The sequence below is a fragment of the Callospermophilus lateralis genome, chromosome 3 (assembly GCF_048772815.1).
Source record: "Callospermophilus lateralis isolate mCalLat2 chromosome 3, mCalLat2.hap1, whole genome shotgun sequence".
NCBI lineage: Eukaryota > Metazoa > Chordata > Mammalia > Rodentia > Sciuridae > Callospermophilus > Callospermophilus lateralis.
In genome coordinates, this window is record NC_135307.1 from 181,122,266 (window position 1) to 181,145,285 (window position 23,020).

A 23,020-nucleotide genomic window follows, 5' to 3' on the forward strand; every position below is an offset into this window, starting at 1 on the left:
GTGCTGCTCCCAGGAGACAGAGTGAGGGAGTGCAGGGGGGCGAGCTGCTGGGCAGGTCAGGAGGGGACCAAGGCTAAGCTGCTGCCCTCCCCCTCTATCTCCATCCTCCCCACCCTCCCACCCCTTCCCCCTTTCCCTCCCTCCCTCCTTCTCCCCTGGGTCTCCATCCTTCCCAGAGAGCCCTGGTAATAACAGCTTCCAAACCGGCCCAACAGGTTCCAGCAGCCAGGCCCAGCCCTGCCCCAGAGGCAGGTAAGGAGGTGGCTAATCCCCCCCCCCCCAGCTGCTTGCTGGCCACCTGAAAACATCAGGACCTCTGAGTCCACTGGCTGGCCCAGGCAGCCCAGCTCAGGCCCTGTGGTCAAGGGCAGGGCAGGATGCCCTGAACAGCAAGCCACTCATCCAGACCTGTCACAGTGACATGCCAACCAAGGATGTCCCCACCACTGTGAGCTGCCAGGTCTGATGAATTCTGCAAAGCTCGACATATTGACTCACATTTAATTACCCATCAAACAAATCATCTGGCTGAACTAAGTGAAGTTTCATAAAAGGAGATCTAAAATTTGGGGAGAAAAAATTTTAGAGACTTTTTTTTTTTTTTTTTCCCAGATGGATTCATTATTTGAAGCTTGGACAAGACCCACCAGTGAAAATCCCTGTCCGAGTTTCTGGACTCAGCTTGATCCACTGGGTCTTCTGCCTCTTAGCCAGTGATGGGCTGGAGAGGGGGAAAAGGAGAGGAAAGTCTGAGGGAGGAGGCTGGTTGGAACAGTGTGGCGTGTGTGCGATATTAAGTGCGAATGTGAAGGCGAGTACGGGTCTCAGTGTAGAATAGCCTAATGTGGCCCAGATGGCCTGCGTTCCGAACCTAGCTCGACTTCTTAGCTGTGTGACCCTGGGCAAGTTATCTAACCTCTCTGTATTTTACTTTCCCCACCTGGAAAATGGGTAAAGGTAAAATCAGCAATCAAAGAGTAACCTGCCTCCTGACATTGTTCCAAAGGCTGAAAGAATTCATATGTGTCAAGTACTTAGCAGAGTGCACTTAGTGGGCATGACAGAAGTGTTGGCCATCGTTAGTATCAGTATGAATAGATTAGCATTTATAATGTATCATCATCATTATTATTGCTTAGGACTGTACCTGGCCTCTTAAGCACTTGTCCCCAGCTCACTAGTACCACTGATGGTGTGTGTGCACGTACCTGTGCTTGACAGGCCTGGGGAAGGACCCTGTGAGTGAATGAACGGAGCCTCCTGGATGAAGCAAGGTGTCACTGTGTTCCCGATCTGGATGCTGGAGGAGAACCATTGGCCTGCCTCTGCCTCATGCTGCCTCCCTGGGCCTTCAAAGCCAGCAATGCTGCTCCAACATAGCTCCCCCAGTCACTTCTCCCTCTGACCACAGCCAGGAAAGGTTCTCCATTTGTCAGAGCCCACAGGAGGACACGGGCCCTCCCCAGCCACCCAGGTTACTCTCCCCACCTCAAGGTCATTAACTGATCACAGCTGAGAAGCCTTTTGCCACCAGGAGGCAACATATCCTCCGGTTCCAGGTCTAGGACATGGACATCTGTGAGGGACCATTAGTGGGCCCCTAGCCCCAGGGAATGACGGGAAAAGGCCCCCTGGTTCTCAATTGGTTGAGGCTGAATCACATCAGGACATGTCTGTCCTGGGGCTCTGGGTGCTGGGAGAGGCAGCCAGGCGGACCATGGATAAACTACAGTCCCCTTGACTGAGAGCATCTCAGCTAAGGGCTCCAGGTCCCACAGCGGGCCAGGTTTGGGTAATTCCTCCCAGATCCAAAAGAGCCACAAGGTGTGACCAGGCTCTGCCCTGACCCGTTTGTGTCTGTGGGGAGGACAGTCCCTGATCCAGCCTCAAAATGTCCTCATCTGTAAAGCCTCAGAGAACTACACACACCAGCAGGTGAGGTCCCTATGACGGCACCGGGCCTGCCGTGAGGGCTGAGTAGGTGTCTCAACCTGCCCACTCCACCACCTGGGGTCAGCTCATGCTCCTGGTGGGAGGCAGGTACGTGGCAGGGAAAGCTCTCCCTCCTGGTATTAGGAGCTCTGAGTGGGTGCCGGGCTGTGTGGGTGCCTGTGAGTTTAGGAAAGAGTGTGCATGGGCGAGCAGGAGAATGGAAACCAGTATGTAAGAGACTATTTTCCAGCATGGAAAACGTAGCCCTGTGCTCTTTCCCACGGCCGAGACTCCCACCCAAGTTCCCCTGAAGTTCAAAGCCAGTGCCCACAGAACCCCCTGGTTCTGGAAGCCGGACCAGAGAGAGCTGGTCCAAGCAGGACACTTCTTTGAAGTCTCCTGTTTTACACATTCAAATCCAGGGGATGTTCACTGCTGTGGCATCGTTAAGAGCATGCATCAAGCTGCAATTTCTGGAACACCAGGCAGCCGTTAAAAAGTGTGAAGTCAAATGTCATTTAGACAAGATGTCCAAAGCATATTGTTAAGCACAAGAAAACTAGTGAGCTTCATGATACTTTGGTGTAGATGGACCCATGTTCATTTAAAAAATAAATAAGTAGCCAGGAAGATGACGCACACCCATAATCCCAGCAGCTTGGGAAGCTGAGGCAGGAGGATCGAGAGTTCAAAGCCAGCCTCAGCGACAGCAAGGCCCTAAGCAACTCAGTGAGACCCTGTCTCTAAATAAAATACCAAACAGGCTGGGAATATGGCTCAGTGGTCAAGTGCCCCTTGTATATTTATGTATAAATACATAAATAAATACATAAATAAATAAAGGGTCCATCTTGCCAAGTTTCAAAATGCAAATGCTTTCCACGGGAGGAGGAAGTGACTGGCCACAACTGCAGAGAAAACTCAAATCCCGTGGTTAAAAGCATGCAGTCGGCCTTTGGTTTCTGTATCTTTGAAAGGAGAGTGGAAGGACAGGGCTGGGAAGACAGTGTGTGACAGGCCCTGTGCAGGACATAGGGTGTGTAGATTCTGGAGAACTTTGCTGTGGGAGAAGAGTTTCAGGGTCTCTGGCTCCTGGATTCTTTTCTGTTTACATTATGCAATTCCTTGAGTTGTTTTTGTTTTGTTTTTTTTGTTTGTTTTTTTTTTTTTTTTTTTTTTAAGCAAGTTGATATAGGTCTTAGTGCAGTTTTAAGCTTAAAGACTGATATTTAATTAAAGACAAGTTTAATATTCATGTGAAAATGGCACCCCACAAAAAGTAGGCAATGTTTGTCTCAGTTTGGATTCTGCTGGGTCTGCCTGATACTGGCTTGGTCGAGGCTGTCCCCTCCAGACCCAGTGACACAACGGGCCTGGATAGTCATTGCTCGGGCCCCAGAGAGTCAGTGGCATCTAAAGCTGAAATACGGGGTGTTTGCCAGAGTCACACATGGAGTTCTGTGAATAAAACCCCTCTTGTGATATTTTTGCTGTTTTTTGTTTTCTCAGTAGGACTCAGGCTAAGGGATGACCCTCTGGCTTCCGAGGCCCACTGCCTTTGACAGGCCATTCTTACTCTAGGACCCTTGATTTCTCTCTCCCTCTGCAAAAACGTAGGTAAGAGAAAAGAGACCAGGTATGCAAAGTACTTAGCAGGAGGCCCAATACATGCTAGGTGCACAGTAAATAAGAGTTCAGAAAGAAGAGGAGGCCGTGGCCTCTCCTCAGTCCCTGGGCTCCAGCCAGGCAGAAGTACGTCACTAGTGGCACACTGGCTGCCTGAGAGAGCAGAGTCCACCGGCTTTATCAGGCCAGCCTCACTTGCCCCACAAAGGACTGACCTCTGTCCCCAGACCACTTCAACCCGACTAGTTCCAGAACACGCGCTGTAAGGTCTAGTGGCCCTGAGGCTCAGGGATGTCACTGCCTCTGAGAAAGTCAACAGGATCTAAAACCAAAACATGGGATGTTTTTCAGAGTCCTTCTGCTGGGGAAGGAAGCAAGACGGGCCCACTTTGCAGATGGGAAAACGGAAGCTCAGAGAGGTTATGAAACTTCTGTTCATGCATCTGCGCTCACTCATTCATACACTGGATGGTTAAACAAGATGCGATTGAGAAGCAGGCACTGTGTGAGGCTTGGGGCAAGAGGAAGCCCCCGTCAATAAGATCTGCAAAGTCCTTGCTGCCAAACAAGTCCCTGCAATGAGAAAGGCAGTAGTACCCAGTTTAATGTTTGGCTGTTGCCACCTTGAACTTAAGAGCCCCTTCATTTTCGTTTTGCACTGGGCCCTGCAAATTATGTAACTGGTGGAGTTAAGAGGGGCATGAAACCAAATGAACCAACTCCCACAGATGAAGATGTAGGAAAGGGAAACAGACCAAACCTGGGAGAAGGGGGAGGGTTAACAATGATGGGGGGGCGAGGTGCCTGGCCCAGCCTAGACCATTAGGCGAGGTGTTTCAAAGAAGAAACATTTTGACCGAAGCCTGTCAATAAAATCAACCTGGTAAAGAGGTTAAAAAGAGGAAATCAAAATTCAGTTTCCTTATCTATAAAATGAAGATTGCGACCCTGACCCCACCGGACCAATAATTCCAAAGTTTCTTTCAGTCCTTCACTTACCCCATTCATTCATTGATCTATTCAACGCCTGTGGGTGCACATGGTAGTGGCCATCAAACCCGGGGGCCTTACACATGCTAGGTGAGCACTCTATCACTGAGCTACTATAACCCCAGCCCCTGACCTTATTTTTGTGACATGGTCTCACTAAGTTACCCAGGCTGGTCTTGAACTTGGGCTCAAGTGTGGCTGGGATTCCAGATATGCACCCACCCTTGGCTTCAAACACTCTGTTGAGCAGTCACTCGGCGGCAGGTGCTGAGCAGGCCTTGCAGACTGATGCGGCAAGGGAGGACAGAACAGCCCATACCCTTAGGACACATGTGTTCCGGCTGGGAGGTGGATGCTAAAACAACTGGTTCACACAGAAGATCATTTATCTATTCCCGGGACTTGCAGGAGGAAGGAGAGGTACCGGGTGCTACAGGAACACGAGGTGGTGTCTGGCTGTGAGCAGAGTTCTCAGCCCCGCCCAGGGCTAGGAACAGCAGTGGCCCAGGAGTCTGTGGCCTGGCTGAGCCTGGCTCTTCAGAGCAGGTCAGCTGTGGACACAGGCCCAGCAGGGAGCTGAGGGCCCTCCGGATTTCAGCAGGCACCCTGCCAGCAGCCACCTGGCTGTGCCCTGGTCCCCAGGGGCAGTGGGAGGAACTGGCCCAAAGTAAGAGAGGGCAAAAGAGCAATGAAATTTTAATTAGAGAGAGGCAGGTTTGGGAGGCAGAGAGGAAGCAGGCTAGCCTTACTGATCAGCTACTGTGTGCCCAGCACTTCTGCCACATCCGTGAGTTCACTTTGACAGCTCTCTAAGCACATCTCCCTCCACCCCTCGTGTTACAGTGGAGGCAACTCAGATTCAGACAGGTCAAGCCACCTTCTAAGGTCACACTGAAATTGTGGTGAGGCATCAGCCTGATTCTGCTGCCTCTGCTCACCTCCTCTCTGACCAAAAGACCTGCCCAAGTGTTTAACAGTCCACCAGAGAGATTTCTCTCCAGCCTCAGAACCAGCCGTGTTTATGTCTCTCCTGAGCAGTGGGTTTGTTTTTCCTTGAGAAACACCAGGGCTCTTAAAGTTGATCTTTTTTCCTTCTTCTCATTGGTCACTAGGAGGCTCACAGTCAACTCTTGGCCCATCTCAATGCAGACTCCATATAATAATGTCTTTTTTATTTCCTCCTTCCCATTTTTGGTGTGTGTGTGTGTGTGTGTGTGTTCTCACTAATTTTAGTAAGGTCCAATTCACCCTCTTAGCCCTGGTGTCATTAGGCTTTCTTAAGCCTCTGGGCATTCTCCATAGGTTGGCTCCATCCTTCCCTCTCTGCATAGAGCCTTTCTCTGTCTTCTCATGCACAAGGTCTGAGTGAGGCTGCCTCAGTTCTCCATTTTCTCACCCTTTCCCCCACTTAGGCTCCCACCTAAATCTAACCAGCACCCCAGAGTCCAGACCCCAAGTTCCCAGGCAATAGAAGGGCGGCTCATCTCTGAAGCCATGACACAGACGGGGCATCCAAAGCCCCTGAGGACCTAGGAGCCCTCCTCTTCCCAACCCCAGGGGTGCTCCTGCATCTCCCTCTCCAGCCACACAGAATGTGAGCTGTCTGCTCTGAGAGCTCCCTCCCACCACCACTTTGAGCCTTCACCCAGACGAGTGCCTCGCCTAGCACCCTTTCCTCCCACACTCCTCTGCCTCCAGTCATGACCAACCCAGACACCACCCTCTCCTGAGCCTGATCCTCCCACCCTCCCAGGGCTCAGCCCCCTCTTAGATCTCATTCCAGGCCATTTTTTTCACCCTCCTAACCGTGTGCCATGAGGCTCCCTGGGCTCTCGCATCCCTCCCAAGCTTCCAAACTCCAGGGAAGCATGGAGCCAACACTAGATGCCTTGGGTTGAGATAGACCTGAGTTCAAATCCTTGCCCAGTTGCTTAGCAGGAGGGCTTGGGCAAATCCCCGTCTCAGGGAGCACCCACATCGAGCCGCAGAGTCCCCGTGGGGTTGCCCAGGAACAAGCAAGCTCAGGGGGACTGAAGTGCTTAGCATGGAGCGGGAGAGCGTTTGTTGAGTGAATGATGGACTGGTTCCTGATGCTCTCATGAACTCACATGTGCACTCCACTCTGGGCCACTGGGGAGTGGCCTGTATACCCACCCCTGTATCATCAGGAAGGTCATGGTGAGCGTCAAACCCAGGCAACCTGACTCCAGTCCACCATCTTCACCACTGAAGGGAACTCTTTTTCTGTGGCTGTACATGCACGTGCACACAGTCTCCCCTGAGCCCATGTGCACCTGCCCACATGTCGACGGGACCTAGATTCTGCACAGACTCACAGAAACACAAACGCCCAAAACTGACCATCTTGTCACCAGGTTAGGGACCCCAGCCCACCATCTAAAAACTCAGATGTTCTCTCCACCACATGGTTCCTAAGGTGGGAGGCAAGTTTACATGGTGACTTACGCAAATTTCTCCTTGCCCAGAAAATGCTAGAAACCCAGTCAATCAAGGCTCCGGGGCTCTGAGCATCGAAAATGGCCTGGGGGGAGGGGGCTGAGAATCTTCACACTCAGGGCTGAAACTCCAGATTCTTTCCCTGCTGTGTGTTCAGGACTGTAAATCCCACTTCCCAGGAGCTCCTGCTGGGGTCTGCACTCCGCCTTCTGGGGCTTTCCCTGCCAATCAGTTTCAGTGCGAACTGAACCAGAGATCCTGGCCAGAGCAGGGAACCCGTCAGACCTGCTTGACATCCCCACAGCTGCAACTCGGGAGCCTGGGCTTTGGGCTAAGTCTAAGCTAAAGGCTTCCCAGTGGCTTCTAGGAGAATTCTTTGAGATCCTGCTCCTTCCCGTAAGGCCTGGCCCTAGACACTGCAAGAGATGGCTCAGACTCAGCTTCTGGGAAAGACTTCACAGCTTCCCGGGGAGACACCTGCAGCTTACCACCCACCTCCATCACCGACACGCTCTTGCTGCGGAGGTTCCCTCCAGAAACCAGAAGCGGGGCAGGTGTGCCCAGCTTTCCTCAGGGGCAATTGAGGTTCAGAGAAGTGTAGTGACTTGCCTGAGAGAAGGGCTGGGTTTACATCAGATCTGCCTTCCTGGCTCCCAAACCTGAGTTCCAAGGAGGCCCCCGTTCCAGGAGGATTTCAGAGGAAGGACTCTGACTTTCTCTGAGTGCAATTGCTGGAGAAGGAGAGTAAAGAGCTAAGGACCGAGAGTGACAGAGAACCTCATGGGGAAACAGCACAGGTGAAGCTCAGGTGTGGAGGCCAGAGAACCCTGGGCAGGTTCTGGGGTAGGTATGGCCACAGCACAGAATGAGGGAACATAAAGGGGAGGCCAAGGGCTGGTGCTAAAGGGCCTTGAAGGTCACTCTGATGCAATGCAATGCTCCCTGAAGGCAATGGGGAGCCATAGATTATCTCAGAGCAGGACTAGTTCCCATTATCTCAGAAAAAAAATAATAATAATATAAAAGCAACGTGACCTAAGAAAAAGAGAAAGAACAGTGGTCTGAAGGAGATGCTCTTGGCCAAGACTCACTGAATAAAACTGCAAAAACACTTTTCAGCCAGTTACAAATTCACCCATCATCCAACACCTGGCCTCAGAAAGTCTCATGGTTAAAGACCCAGGTTCAGACTGCCTGGGTTTGAGTTGTCTCTTACAAGATGTGTATCTTTGATTAATCTCTCTGTGTTCCGTTTCCTATCTCTTAGGGTTATTGTTAAGGATTAAGTGAGCTAATAGTTTAAAATATTTAACTGTGCCAGGCACATGGAAAGTATTTCCCAAATTAAGATCTTTGAGTTCATAGTCCTTGATCTTCCAAAGATAATAAAAGGTCGAGTCTGATGTGGTGTGTTCCTAGGGATCCCTCTCTGGGTCTCTCAATGGTCATCAATTCCCTTGCTGCTTATAAACTGTCCCTTTGATAACATGCTCTGGAATTCTTGGGCCCAAAGGTCTAGAACTTATAGAATGAATCTAGTACAACATCAATATTGTCATAAGATTCCACCTGAGGCCTCCATTTTCTGAAAAGCATTTGACTCTTTCCAAGAGTTCCGTCCGGGGTTTTCTCCCTCCTTGTGCAAAGAGAGAGGAACCAGAGCCATCCAAGGAAACATGGCAGAGCCATCCTTTGTAGAGAACTCAAGCAAAAGACAGATTTTTAGACCCGTAGCAGCTATAATTCAGGGGGATAGGTAACTTTCCTAAAGAAACCTTAAGGTCACGCTGCTGACCTGAAGCAACCAGAGGCTGGGCAGAACACTATGCAGAAAATTCTGGGTCCCCTTCAGAAGACATCAGAGAGCCTCTGCACTTAACCTCTGCCCTTCGACCTTCCCCAAATCACATCAGGGTCTGAGCTCAGCATCTTGGGCTGCCAAAGCCACAGTTTAGGCGGAACTGAAATTTCTGCCTCTCCTCCAGGCCAAAGTCAGACCAATAACTTGCTAATTTTGCAAACAAAGCAGCGACAGGATCAAGAGGTAAGTTTTTGAGAGAGGACCGGGTAATGTTGAAAAGATAGGATAGGGCCTAGAAAGTAAGTTATAAGCCTCTGGGAACTGGTCAAAAAAGAGCAGGGCCATTCTGGGAAGGTACCTCTCTGACAGCAAATATGAAAGCAGAGTCCTCTTTAAGAAATCAGCCTGTTTCTCAAGAACTGCAACCACCAGGGATTTGAGGTGTCCACTTGCCAGGGGTATTAGCAGGTGCCTGGAAAAACATTCTGTCCCACCTCTGCTTGGAAACAAGATTTCCCTGACTCTGTCTGTCGAGCTGTGAAATGGGCCTAGCGACATTTATGCCTGATCCCTTCCAGTGCAAGGGATGGAGCCAAAAGTCTCCCGAGGATGCAAGGAGGTGAAGAGGTTGCTCTGGACTGTGTTTTGATTCCCCAGTCCAATCACCCAGAGGAAGTGAAGTCCTCCAAGTGTGTCTACCCCTCTTCCTCCAGGTTCTGCTTTTTAAGATCCTCCCATTATACAATGAAACAGAAAGCGGACCTGGGGAAGGTCCATTTTGACCTGAGGACACTGAATACAATTGTTTTTGTGTTTTTGTTTTGTTTTGGTTTTTTTTTGAGTGTGTATAGAGTACATATACCACCAGCCTGCTCTTCAGACCCTGGCCATTGCTTAAAACAAGAGCACTGTTGAGTTGGCAAGGGTTTTCTTTAAAAAAAAAAAAAAAAAAAACATCGCAAGTGTCAGACTAGAGATGCTCTTTCTTTTTAAAAATAACTTGTCAAGGGGACAAAAGTATTTGAGAGGCTTTCATCTAAGCTCAGAAAGCAACGAGGGTGGGGAATGGGGGGGGTCAGTTTGGGGGAGTTTTATTTTTTCTTTTTGGAAGTGCTGGGGATTGGACCCAGGGCCTCTAGAATGCTAAGAGTTTTTGTTGGTAGTTGGGTTGGTAGGTCGGCTGGCTGGTTTTATCTGTTTGCAGAAGTTAGAATTAGGAGAAGGAGAACTGAGGGCAGGGAAGGGACAAAGCAGGTGGGATGCTGCCCAGCAGTGAGACCCCAGAGCCCCCAGAAGACCCTTCTGTGATGGCCCCTTGTTGCCTCTGAGGTCAGATAGCAGCCTCTTCTTCCTCCTCAGACACCAGAATATGTCCCAAAGTGCACCAATGACGGTGTGAGATTTTAGAGAATGGCACACAAACAAGCTTTAAAAAAAAAAAAAAAAAAAAGCATTTTAGCAGCATATATTTTTAAAGAGTTCCAAAAAACAGAGAGAGGAAAAGAAAGAGAGGATAAACAGATATGACAGATAGATGTGATAGATGATAGAGGACAGACAGACAGATCAATAGGATAAACAGATAACTGAGAGATAAATAGAAGCCAGGACCCCACACTCAGGCCTTTGCAGACATAACCCCTTTCTTCTTTAAGTGCATTGAGGTCAACTCATTTTCATTCATCCAGTTACGGGGTTGTTGAGGTCCTACTAAGTGCCAGGCACTGTTCACGGTGCTTAGGAACGTCAGTGAACAAAACAGTCATCAGACTCTGACCTCACAGGCAGAGTCAGAAAATAGCGATAAATGAATAAAGAATCCATTATTGTAAGGTACTTAGTGCTTGGTGGGGACAGGGGGGGTGAAAGGAGAGAAAAGAAAGAACCAGAAATAGTAGAGGACAAGCAGGTCAGCAGTACCCAGGAAGGGGAAGGGGAACAGATTCAACAGGAAGGTCAGGATGAGCAAATGAAGTCCGAGCAAGGAGTGGAAGGAGGTGCAGGACTTTCCAACAAGTTTATCTGGGGGAAGTGGTTCCAGCTGAAGGAGCAGCTCCAGCAAATGCCCTTAGGAAGGGCAGTATCCAGCATGTTCCAGAAACAGCAAGGCAGCCACTTTGGTTCGAACAGAGTGAGGGACATGGGAAAACAAAGGTAGAAAAAAATTAGAGAGGAGACAGAGACCCTGACCACTTATTTTAAAATTAATGAAAACTTTAAACATTCAGATTTTCATCCACATGAAGAGCCACTTGTGGCTAATAACTACTTTATTTGCTAGCGCTAATGTAGAAAAATCTGGCATCGCAGAAGTGTCCCTCCGATGGCTTTGATCTGGGGTGCTCTTCTCCTACCCATTGGATTTGGATAACTTCTACTCAGGCTTCAGATCTCAGTTCAAACAAATATCTCTTCCTCCAGGAGGCGGGCCCCATTATCTTATGTAAGCTCTCCGAGGGCCAGGTCACTTTCCTCCATAGGGGCCAGGTCACTTTCCTCCATAGCAGTTGTCCCTTTTGGGTCAACTGACTCTTTGGTTCAGTATCTGGTGGACATCTCTTCTCCCCTAATAGACAGCAAGCTACACGAGGGCTGGGATGGTTTCTGTCTTTGCTTGTTATATTGTCAACATCAAGAAATGCAGTGAACATGAAAAACCCATAACACATACTTGTTCATTGACTGAGTGAACAGCTTTGAGGTGGCAGACTGGACGAGGAGCATTCACTGGACAGACTTACAGCGGCTAGGACCTGTGGTTCAGTTGGCTCCTGGGACCAAGCAAGTGGAGAGCAGCTTCAGAAGCCGGACCCTGCCCAGGACCCCACCTCATTTCTGCACGCTGCTAGCCACCAAAGCCCCCACGTGCTGTCCCTCCAGGATAACTCCACTAGAGAAACCTAGTCTCAGACATTCACAGATGTCTTTCCTGCCCCCAGCCCTGCACTCGCAGAGGCAGCTGCAGCACTGAAATTCTTCCTCTTGCTTCTTGAAGAAGAATCCCAGGGCAGGGAACCAACCTCTGCCTGTTTGCTGGGACACCTGACTAGGCATGGAGAGTGCTGTGTGCTCCAGCACGTATGTGTCGCCCTCGTGGAGTGAGGCCTGGACCGCACAGCCCCGGATCTGACAGGTAACACACAGCAGCCGCGTGATTTACAAGGGCTTGCGGGGAGAGCTTCTTCTCCCACTTTGAGAGCTTGAGTGCTTCGTATAAATATTTATGGGAGTCTGGGGCCTCCATTAACCCCACCAGTGCCACATTTCACTTGTTACATGCTGCTTGTGTATGAATGAACCTGAAAGCAGTATTCAATTATACATGACGTACATGTGTGCCTGTAAGCCTCTGATAATGTCCAGGGACCCCTGGACATTTTGCCAGAGCATGTATAATGTGTAATCAATTGTGTTTCAATGTGGATATAGATCCACACAGCTATGTGCATAATTGTGAACACTGTATGCACATTGTAAATGCGTGTGCAAGAGCATTTGGACCTGTATGCCTCTAGGTATACTACTACATATATAAGAGTTCATGTGTGATGTGTGCATATGCACATGAATGTGAAGGTACATGTAAAAAAAATGCAGATTTTGTGCTTGAGCAAGTGTGCCCATGTATGCCTGCCTCTGTGTGTACAAACATGAAGGTATTCACGCGCGTGTGTGTGTGTGTGTGTGTGTGTGTGCATGTGCCTGTCCTAAGAGTGAAGAATATCTATGTGCAGATGCAAAGCTTCACCCCGTCTCAGAAACAGCTTTTGTGAAACTGTGGATGATTCCTTCAAAAGTGCCTCACCTAGAGGCTGCTGCTTCTATGAACACTGGCTCTGGTAATTATGATCCATTCGTTGGAAAGTTCCATTGAAAACAGATGAAGAGTGAAGGGACGGTTCATTAATTACAAACAGCACCAATGTCCCAAGACAATGATGCCCAAGACGGCCTCCTCCACCACACACACACACACACACACACACACACACACACACACCTCACACCACCACACTCCTCTGTCAGAGAGTAAAAAGTGACAGCTGCAGCTTCCTGCAGACACCCTTGTCATCATGCTGCCCCACCATGGCTCCAAGTTTCCATGACCCAGGTCCTCGGCTGGGTGGGAAGCTTTGTGGCTGGAGAGAGTGAAGCACATCCCCAAGAAAGTACCTTCTGCAAAGGGACTTGGAAAGGAAACCATCCCCAAAGAAGGCTCTTTCCTGCCCCTCCACACTTCCTCCTGCTTCAGTGTTTCAGATGACGATGGTGGACTTGTGGCAAAACACAAATTTCAGCATCAGGTAGGTGGGGGCTCCACTGGGTCACCTTGGGGGAAAAATGGCCACACTCGCCCTTGTTTATCCACCCCAGGTCTGCAGGTAACCGCACCACATGGAGTTAAGTGAAATGCCAGAACAATACTAATCCCAGGGTTTAACCATACCTCTTCAGCTCTGTGCCCTCTATGCCCCCTGACCATGGAAAGGGACAGGGGTACAAGGCTCTGGCTCCCAGGACACAAAGAAGGGAGTCTGGGCCCCTGGCATCTCCTGAGCAGAGTTCAGGGTCCTATAACAGTGGCAGAGTCAGGGTGGTAAAGATGAGTGATCAGAAGAAACGAGGAATCGTAAGAGTGAGGTCAGGGTAGCCTCAGCTCCTGAACCTAATGGAGTCACGGGCCAGGATCAATGCCTACCTCATGCTCCAAAGCTCTGAAAATGGTACCTCTCACCTCCCATCCCTTGTCCTTTTATTGGAAAAGCCCAATCCCTGGTAAGACGCACAGAGCTCCAAAAATGAAAACACTTTGATATAAACATTGGATTTGTGAACTTTGCCTCCCTTCTCATACTGAAACTGACTTGCTTCTTCCAGAAATTTCTAGGCCTCCTCCCCCTGCCTCTGTAGCTGCCCCTGCAGCCCAAAGACATCATCCCTTTTTGATACAAATAAAACAGAATGTGTAATGAGAGGCTGCTGTTTTACATGAAAGTAACTTCACATACAAAGAATGCAGAAAGGCTGCTAAAACCAAGTTTTGCAACAAATCCTTATTATTAATTTAGGTGGTTTTCCATATTGGAGCAGCAACTCTTCTCATATATTTAATTTCTTGCAAGGGAGAGCAGTTAGCTCTGATTTCCTTATCTAACAGCATCATTTAAGATAACATGCGTAGGACAATGGAGAGAAGTATTAAGAAGCCTAAGAAGAAGTGGAAGACAAGGAAATTCTTGCAGAACAGGGAAAGGGGTTTAGATGGACACGGAGGAAGCATAAGGGCCAGGAGGAGACATGGCTGGGAGAAGACATGGGGAATTGGGGAATGAGTGCTCCCCCGTTGAAAGAGATGCTGCTTCCACACCAGAAACTGTGGAAAGGATGAAATTTCAGCAGCAGCTACTGCTGCATTCTCCAAAAAGAGGTTAGGCTTCCAAGCGAGGAAAGCCCCAGCCTGGGAAGCCCCAGGGTGTGGTCCAACTTCTATCCTGGACACAGGACACTGCCTTCACAGCGGCTGGATTGTCTTACCAGCTAGGAACTAGATTGCTGTGCTAGGAACCAGCAGTAGCTCTTTTAGCCAGACTGCCTTCTTTCCAGAGGGCTGAAGCTACAAATGATGCTGCCTCCAGGAAGCACCCTTTAAGGGCTTTTATTTTGGTGAGGGGAGAAGGGTTCCTTACATAACAAATCTAAACACAAGGATTTCTGGGCTTCAGAGTGCAGGTTGAGGAGCAGGACAGTTACAGTTATGCAAGAAGTCATCAGGATTTTCCTTTCCGAAGACAAAAGGGCCCAGAAAGCGAGCTTTGCATCAGAAAGCCAGCAGGACACAACTGGAAACTCTAGCCCAGCTGTTTCTGGTGTCCTGGAGAGCGTGAGCTGTGGGGCTGGGGATAAGAGAATTGGGGACAAGCAGGTTTGCTTGGTGGCAAAAGGTCACAGAGAAAGACAAGTGACCAGTATGGTGCATCTGTCGCGGTTCCCACCATGAGTGTAGGTACAGGTGGCCCCTTTGGGCAGGCACAGACTTTTGTGGTAGGTGGACAGAGGGTGCCCTCTGGTAGGCACGGGATTGCCCTGCCACAAAAATACCCAGAGACCAGGGCTCCAGTGATTCTTGACTGTGACTGATCCGTGGACCTGGATCGAGGACCAACCTCAATTTCCACAGAGATCCTTTGCATGGGGACTTGGCACTTGCTGACCAGCGGGTTTCTGCTCCCTGTCAGTCTCCAGCTGACCTTGGTGCCCAGGGGAGGCTGCAGACCTACCTGTTTAAGTTCTCCTTCCTCTCCAATCCTCCTCACACACTTCTCTACCCTTCCCGCCAGGCAGCGCCAGAATAAAAGGGAGAAGAGAAAACAAAAAGAGAAGAAGAAAGTTTTAGAAGGGAAGGGCTAAAGAAATGGGAAATAGTGGAGGGAGGGAGAGGGAGAGGGAGAAGAAGTAGAGAGAGAAGAAAGGGAGGGAGGGAAAGGAGGAAGGAGGGAGGGAGGGAGGGAGGGAGGGAGGAAGGAAGGAAGGAAGGAAGGAAGGAAGGAAGGAAGGAAGGAAGGAAGGAAGGAAGGAAGGAAGGAAGGAAGGAAAGGGAGGAAAGAGGTAAAGAGAGGACTCCACGAGGCAAGAGAAGGGGCAGGTGGCTCCCGGCTGCAGCGTACAGGAACCCCAGGCTCCCTGGAAGTGCCCAGAGCGCCTTTCCTCCACTTGCCTCGCTGAAGGTGGCTGCTGCGGACCAGCACCAGCACACTCGTGAAATCGGGGTCTCAGGAAGGGGCTTCGCGCCGGACCAGACCAAAGTCACCCCTGCAAGGGGCGCGGTCAGGAATGGAGCCACATTCCCGGGGCCTGAGTGTGCCCCCTGCGTGCGTCCCGGTGTCTCGGTGTGTCTGTCTCCGCATGTGTCTCCGGGAGCAGGCGCCAGCCTGTCTACTCAGGGCCAGTGTCGGCTTGGAAGACTCCCGACGCTGGGAGGATTTTCCCCTGGGGACGTGGAGGATCGAGAGGTGCCCGCGAGTTGCTGGGAGCGGTGAGAACCGAAAAGGTGCATGCAGATGCGGAGCGCCGCCGGGGTGGGACAAGTCCGAGGTCCCGGGACCCAGTTCTTTCTTCTTGTGCTTGTGGGCGCCGTGTCTGGGGCTTCGCGACGGGTCGGGACAGCAGGCTGCAGGTGGAGACGTGGCCGAGGCTTGCCTGCAGTCTGAACCTGCCCTCGAGATTCTGAAAGTCTGAGCCTGCTCTCTAGACTGAAGGCTGTCGCCCACGTGTGCCTAGACCGGGTCAGTGTGGCTCGGTGCAGGAACGGATAGTGTCTGCTGTGGGCATCTATATGGCTGCATGGCGTGGGTGTCTGTGTTTCTGTGTGTCAATATGACTCTAGGATTGTGTCCTGAGATTGTCATCTTCTCCAAGATGCAGTTGGTCACCCAACTGACCTGAGCTACCTTGTCCTGCTGGATGCAATGTGTCCTTTATTGGGTGGGTTTGAGTGTCTTTGCGCCTTAGGGAGGGAAGACCCACACTCCCGCAGTTTGCACCCCTCCTCAGTGTGGAGGCAAAAAAGTCCAGGTGACTTTAGAGGTGCCGGATGCCAAAAGGAGTCAGGCTGCTGGGATGAATCCACCGGCCAGAGAATGTGATCCACCTTGGTCTTTGTGAGAGGCAGGCAGAGAGTTTCTTCTGATGCCCCCAGGGGAAGTGACAGAAGCCTCTTTTTGCCTCAAAGGGGACGCATTTATGCATATAGGCACGTTCTATGCAGGTGCATTAGCAAATACAATTAGGAAATTATCACACCCTCTTGCCCCTTCATCTACTCATAATGGCTCAACTACCTTCTCCTCCCAGATCTCAGCCAAAACCTTCCCTGCCACAAAGGTTTTTTCTGCTTATCTAAATGGACTGGTTTGGGGAATCAAATTCAAGATGAAATCCCTAGCTTCTCTCCTACAGGACACCCAAGAATTATATATGTAAATTGCTGCTAATACTATTTGTACCTTTATATTTTTAGTTCTCCCTCTCTCTTCCCCAGATCCCAGCCACCACCTCTACCCGCCAGTCTCCAGGAATCCTGGCCAAAATCTATTCTCTGCCAGCTTCGCTCTCTCCTTCCTTCTCCCAAGCTCCACCCAGCTCAGGTTCCTGGCTGGAGCTCCTACACCCTACCCCCACTGGGTCCTGAAATTTCATGTTAGAAACTCTGGGCCAGAGAAATTCAATCTGAATATTGAGTCTAAGGAGCCTGGAAGTCCCTGAAGTTACTGCCAAGAGAGTACAGAACTCTTCTGAGATTTGGAGGTCCTATCCCACATCCCAGATGTGTCAACCTAAGTTATAGACAAGGTTCCAAGGAGGCCAAGAGCACCTAAGTGAACATTGATCTTCCAAGTTTCAGAAAAAGGAAAGGGCCTAGGGCCACGTTCTGGCCTGGGATATTCAGGCTGCTGTCAGAGCTGGGGTGCGAGAAGGATGACCCCAAAACCCCATTCAAGTCCCAATTTAAGGAGCCACTGAAATGCAGGCTCCGCAGTGGTGTGCCCTTCTGTGGGGCTGAGCGCTGCAAGCCTAAGCTGCCAGTGTACCCTGGGCACACTACCCCCAAAAGAAGTCCTCGAGGAGGATGGGCTTCCTGTCTGGAGGGCCCTACATGCCAAATCTGGTGCTGGGTTTCACCTGCTTTCACCAGCCTTGGGGGGGAGGTGGTAGGCCTCCGTTCAGAGCATTCAGCTCTAGGCAGCTCTGGTGGCCACCAAGCAGAAGAAAGTCAGAGACCTGAAGCCTGGGCAGGAAGGCAAAGGGCCTCGGAGCACCCAAAAGACGTGGTTTCCCCATCAGGGCAAGAACTATTGGCTTCCTGGTTTCTGCCATTCACTAGTCAGAGCAGGGAAGTCTAGTAGGGTAGTTCTGATTGCCAAGCCTGAAAGCACTGAATAAGTGGCTTGTGCCCCATGCCTAGGGACTCCGAGGTCTTTCGGGGCCCGCACCCTCTTGGCTCAGAAACAAACTCGACTGGGGTTTGGACCTAGGATGAGAAGCAGAAAATACATTTGAGGCTCACATACACACACTCAGTCAAACACTCAAGGAAGACAGCTGCCCAGACTTGGTTTTCTTTTCAATTGCCATGGGGGGAGAGTGCCCCCCAAATTGGTGCAACTCTTGAAGAAACAAGAGAGTCAGAGTCATGCAAAGGCGGAGTTCTCTAAATAAACACCATTTCCATGGCTTTAATAAGCAAAATAGGAAACCATTTTAATAACCAAAAAACAGAAACCAGTCTGAATAAAACTACAATAGACTAGGTTTTAATATTTTCATATCATAAGCAGGGTTTGAAATTGATCCCTTATTTTACATGAAATAAAAACAATTTCTGTTGCGGCAAGTTTGATTTCAACACAGTTGAATCTGTAAAAACCAAAGCTCGTTTCTGATGCAGGACGAATATCCACAATATTTAAAACTGCAAGCACCATGCGGTTCATACAATCTTGTTATTACTGTTAATTTATCAACTAATACAAACTCAAAAATGCATCCGGCCAGCAGCGCCAGCAATTTCAAATGGGAACTAAAAAATATGCTTTCATTTTGTTTTTTGTATTTTTGTATTTTTTTTGTTTGTTTTTTTGTCAGTGCAACTTAAATCCTTTTACTGACCTGCAGAAAAAAAAAGTAATAATAAAGAAAAACGCCCAGATCTTCCCTATAACTACTATACAACTGAAGGGGGGGGGGGGAACCACCAATAACTCTTCCTGCTATCTCAAAAGCAGGGAACAAAACACATAATGCGTTGGTCTAAAGTTGCAAATTTACTTGCCAATGTTTGGGTTTCTGGTATATTTTGAGCAGTGGCAGCTGCTTCACTACAAGCTGGGGTCACCATTGATGGGGAATCTTCTCACCCTAGGAGGGCTGGGGGGCCTGCAAGGAGTGCAAACTGGAGAATTAAAAAAAAAAAAAAAAGACCCTGGGGTGATTCTTCTTATTAAAATAAAAACCGGAGGAGATCCGTTTCTCTTTCCTCACTTATTAGGGGTGTCAATTTGACCAGGAGACAAGGCAGAAATTGAGGACCATTTCTAGCATTTCTAGTGTCCCGGGTATGACACTCCACCACTGCCCCTGCCCTTGTACCCTCTTTCCCTCAAAACTCCCCAAAATGAAAACTAAAGCAGGAGGACAAGAGAACTCAATGTGGACAGGGGAAGGGAAGAAAACATGCAACTTCTAAGGGTGCCCCAAGACAAAGTTGTTGCCTAATGCTAAATCCCCAGAACGTTTGTTTGGTTTTTGTTTTTGTTTTTACTTACAAATTTAAAAAATGTCCTAATACTAAACCCAAACAAAGACACTTCAGCTCGCTGCCACGTTCTCTATTCGGTTTGGCGGGGCGGGTATTTACAAGCCGACAGCTGGGACTGAAACCCGGCTCGCAGCCGCTGGAGTTTCCAAACTGCGATCCCTTCTTACCCAAAGAAACAAGGGGGTTATGATCCATGATCAACAACATGCTAAAAGTCAAACAAGAAAATGGTACAAAATAGAAATTATTACCATACATGTCCAGCATGCAGGATTAATATTTTTAATGCAGATTTTCGTATTTTTTCTATATAATCGAGCAGGCAATAAAACTGATGAGATTTGCGCGCCGAACGTCCTAACTGAGACCCGCGTCTCTCGGCTGAGAACCAGTGTTCTCCGGACTCTGGACAGGCAGGTCCCACTGCTTTTCCTCCCTTTGCTCAGCCTCGCCTTGAGCGGGCTGGGACGCCAGGGTCCCTCTCCTCTCCTCGGCTCTCTTCCTGGGGCGGACTGAGCTCTGGACTTCGAAGCAGCGGCCCCAGCACTCTCAAAGTTCAGAAAGCCAGGAGTCTCCAGACTGCTGGGCGACTCTTAGGTGGTATGCCTCGCCGCCTTCCAGCCTAGAGAAAAGTTGCTCCGGGGATCTCCCACCCTCCTCGTCTCTCTGGCTCTGCTCAGTCTAGGAGGCGGCGCTGGCGTGCGCTGCTCTCGCCTTAGCCAAGGTCCCCTGCCCGCCCGCGCTCCCTCCCGTCGCCCGCGGCCCGTGCGCCCTTCCTCCCTCTCGCTCAAGTCAAACAGGTCAAGGCTGGGGCCGTGGCAGGGACAGAGTCCAAGGGAGTCCAGGGCTGGGGACGCGGGACAGGGGATCCGGGCCCGGGAAAGAGCGGGGGGCCGGGACCCGCCACGACTCACAGAAAGAACTCGGGAGAGGAGGGGCTGTCGCTGGTGGAGCCCGCCTCCCTGAAGCCGGAGTTGGCGAGTTTCTCGCACTTGACCTTGTAGGCGTCTCTCTCGCGGGCCAGCCGGGACACCTCCTGCTTAAGCTGCTCCACCTGCTGAATGAGCTGGGTCTTCTCATTCTCCAGGTGGTGTTTCTGCTGGACGCGTTTATACCTGCACGACTGGGCGTAGCCCCGGTTCTTCAGGGTCCGCCGCTTCTGCTTCAGGCGGATCACCTCGTCCTTGGTGAAGCCCCGCAGGTGGCGATTCAGCTCACGCACCGACATGGACACTAGCTGGTCGTCGGAGAAGCGGTCCTCCACGCTACCGTTGCCTCCCGCCGCCGTCGCCGCGGCCGCCGCGTGGGGACCCGGCCCGGGGTGGCTGGTGGGCAGCTGTTGCGCTGGGCTGGCTGCGCTGGACGGCGGCGGCGACGCTTGGTGATGGTGGTGATGGTGCGGGTGAGCGTGCGGGCCCAGCTCATCGTGGGCCACTCCAGCGCCGGGGTACGCGTGGTGCGGGTGAGGGTGGTGGTGATGGTGGTGGTGGTGAGCGCCGCGGAAGCCGTCGAAGCTTTGCAGCGGCTGTGGCACTGGGTGCGAGCCGATGAGCGCCTCCACCGCGTCCTCGGGCGTCAGGTTGAGCGCCTCAGGGTTCATCTGCTGGTAGTTGCTCGCCATCCAGTACAGGTCCTCGAGGTGAGTCTTCTGTTCGGTCGGGCTGAAGCTGGGTGAAGAGGGCACCGAGCTACACGGTGTGCTGAGTGGTGTGGACGACACCGAACCGGCGGGCTGCAGGCGCGTGCAGGGCCGGCCCGGACGCTCTGCACGCCCCAGCGGCTCCTTCTTCACGTCGAACTTGAGCAGGTCGAAGTCGTTGACGTACTCCATGGCCAGCGGGCTGGTGGGCAGCTCTGGCCCCATGCTCAGCTCCGCGGCCATCGCTAATGCGAGGCTCAGCCGCCGCTGCCGCCGGGGAAACTTTGCGGCCGGCCGGAGCGCGCCGAGCCAAGCGCGGGGGCGAAGAGCGGCGAGCCGGGGAGGCGGGGAGCCGAGGGCGCAGCGGGCCGAGGCCGCCGGCCAAGCCTTTGTCTGGGGACGCGGCGGCGCGCCGGAGAGTCCCGAGGCTGCCTGCGCTGCCCCAGTGCCGGGGTCTGTGGCCGCTACGGGACCGAGCCGGGTCAAGCCGGGCAGGGTGGAGAGGCAAGCCAGGCGCGCGAAGGGCGGAGGGGAGGCGCGGGGCAAGCGCCCGCCTTTCGCTTTCTCGCTCTCAAGCTCTAGGGTTCTCTCGCTCGCAGCCGCTCGCAGCCCGGCGGTGCAGCTGTGCAGGATCCGGCGCCGCCGCCGCCTTTTATCGCTTTCCTGATGTCACTGGGGCGCAGGGGCCCGGGCGGCCCGGCGCGCTGGCCAATGGCTGCACGGCCCCAGCGGCCCAGCGGCGCTGGGCGGGGCGCGCCTGACAGTTCCCCCGCCCCCCGAGTCAGCTGACTGGAGGCCGGAGCAGCCCTGGAGCCGCCGAGGCCTGGCAAAAGGCTGCAGCGGAGTGGGACGGCCGGCCTGGGCCCAACCCCCCACCCTCCAGGTCCTGGCCCCTGCACGCTCGCCTTAGTTGCGCGCCCCACCTCTTGGCCAGGTCGCTTCTTCCACCCACACACACCCCGGGCACTTTCACCTCCCTCAATATCCTTTGCATCCCTATTCCAGCCCGTGTCACTCCCAAGGAGGCTCGGAATGAGCGCAGGGACGAAATCTCCCGGGCCCTTTGTTCCCAAGCGGCCCCCGCCCAGTGGGCGACGCTCTGTGTGCCCTCGCGGCTGCTGGCCGAGTGAAATGGGTGCCATGTGTGCCTGTGTTTCTGAAGGTCTACGTGTATTTGTGTGTGTTGGAGGGAGGAAGAGGTTGGGGCTCCCAGAGTTGTGTTCAGACCCAATTCTTAACCTCAGGGGACCTTTCTTGGGCCAAGATGGGCTGTAACCCTCCTAGCGGGTGCAGTGGCGGAGTCCTAAGATACAACTCCACCGGCCTTGCAGCTCCCTGCGTTTACCCCACCCCCAAATGCTCACGACGGAGGTAACCGAGAAAGAATTGGCCCAAAGGCCCCAAATCCCTTTCCCCAGTCAAATGCACGGAAAACTGAGCGCTCTGAGGTTCGGGGCCGAGGCCAGCACGGGACGGTGCTCTGGGTGTCTCTTGGCTGCTAGGGAACGGGCCCTGTTTTTGTTTGAACGTTTTGTAACGATTAAGCAGATCCCGGCGTGTGCCGGCCGCGCAGAGGCTCAAACAGGCATAAAGTGCGACCCCAAGTGGCCACGGTGCGCAAAGGCGCCCGAACCGCCCGGCCCTTAGCCAGAAGGCTTGGACGGCGCCTGGACCCAGCCAGGTCTCCCTATTTGGGCCAACCCGAGCTAGCACAGAACGCAGGCAGCGACTGTACTGAAGCCTAGGACAGGTTCCCCTACAGCCACGCACGTGTCCTCTGATCCTTTCTTCCGCCTTAACCGCAAGCCCCGGTTGCCCCCGCTGAAATTCCTTGCCCCCGCCTTCGGAGGTGCCAGTAGGCTGCTTCCCGCGCGGAAAGGTCCTGGACAGGGGAGGTCCACTGGCGGCAAGTGGAAACGCCACAGCTAGGGTGCCCAGGGCAGTCCAGTGAGAACCCTCCCTGGAGCGCAGACGGAGAAACTGGAATGCAGCACACTAGGCATTCAGACAGAGCTCTTAGGCGCCGCGCACTCTCCCTACCCCGGGCCACGATGGCCAGAAATAAGGAATCTTCCAAAGACCCGGACCCCAACATCCCAACGCTGATAAATCGCGAATTCGCTGGACGCGGAGACGCGACCCGCCTCCGGCGTGGCGTTCTGCTCTCCAGCTTTGGGTGCGCAGCGAAAAGCGAAAGAGTGCTCTGTCTGGGTGAGTGTGCCCCAGCCGCTATCTGCAGGGGACCGGCATGACTGACACC

The 23,020-nt window shown here is 52.0% G+C and overlaps 1 protein-coding gene across 1 annotated transcript; it reads right to left on the reverse strand.

Annotated features, from left to right (window-relative positions):
* Positions 1–18,010: 18,010 nt before the first annotated feature.
* Mafb (MAF bZIP transcription factor B) lies at positions 18,011–21,407 on the reverse strand. Its single transcript, XM_076851852.1, has one exon. The coding sequence runs from the start codon at positions 21,001–21,003 to the stop codon at positions 20,032–20,034; it is 972 nt and encodes a 323-aa protein (XP_076707967.1). The 5' UTR covers positions 21,004–21,407; the 3' UTR covers positions 18,011–20,031.
* Between the last annotated feature and the right edge of the window lie 1,613 nt (positions 21,408–23,020).

Excerpts from the sequence above, each read along its gene's own strand:
- Mafb (XM_076851852.1), bottom strand. The coding sequence starts at position 21,003 with ATGGCCGCGGAGCTGAGCATGGGGCCAGAGCTGCCCACCAGCCCGCTG.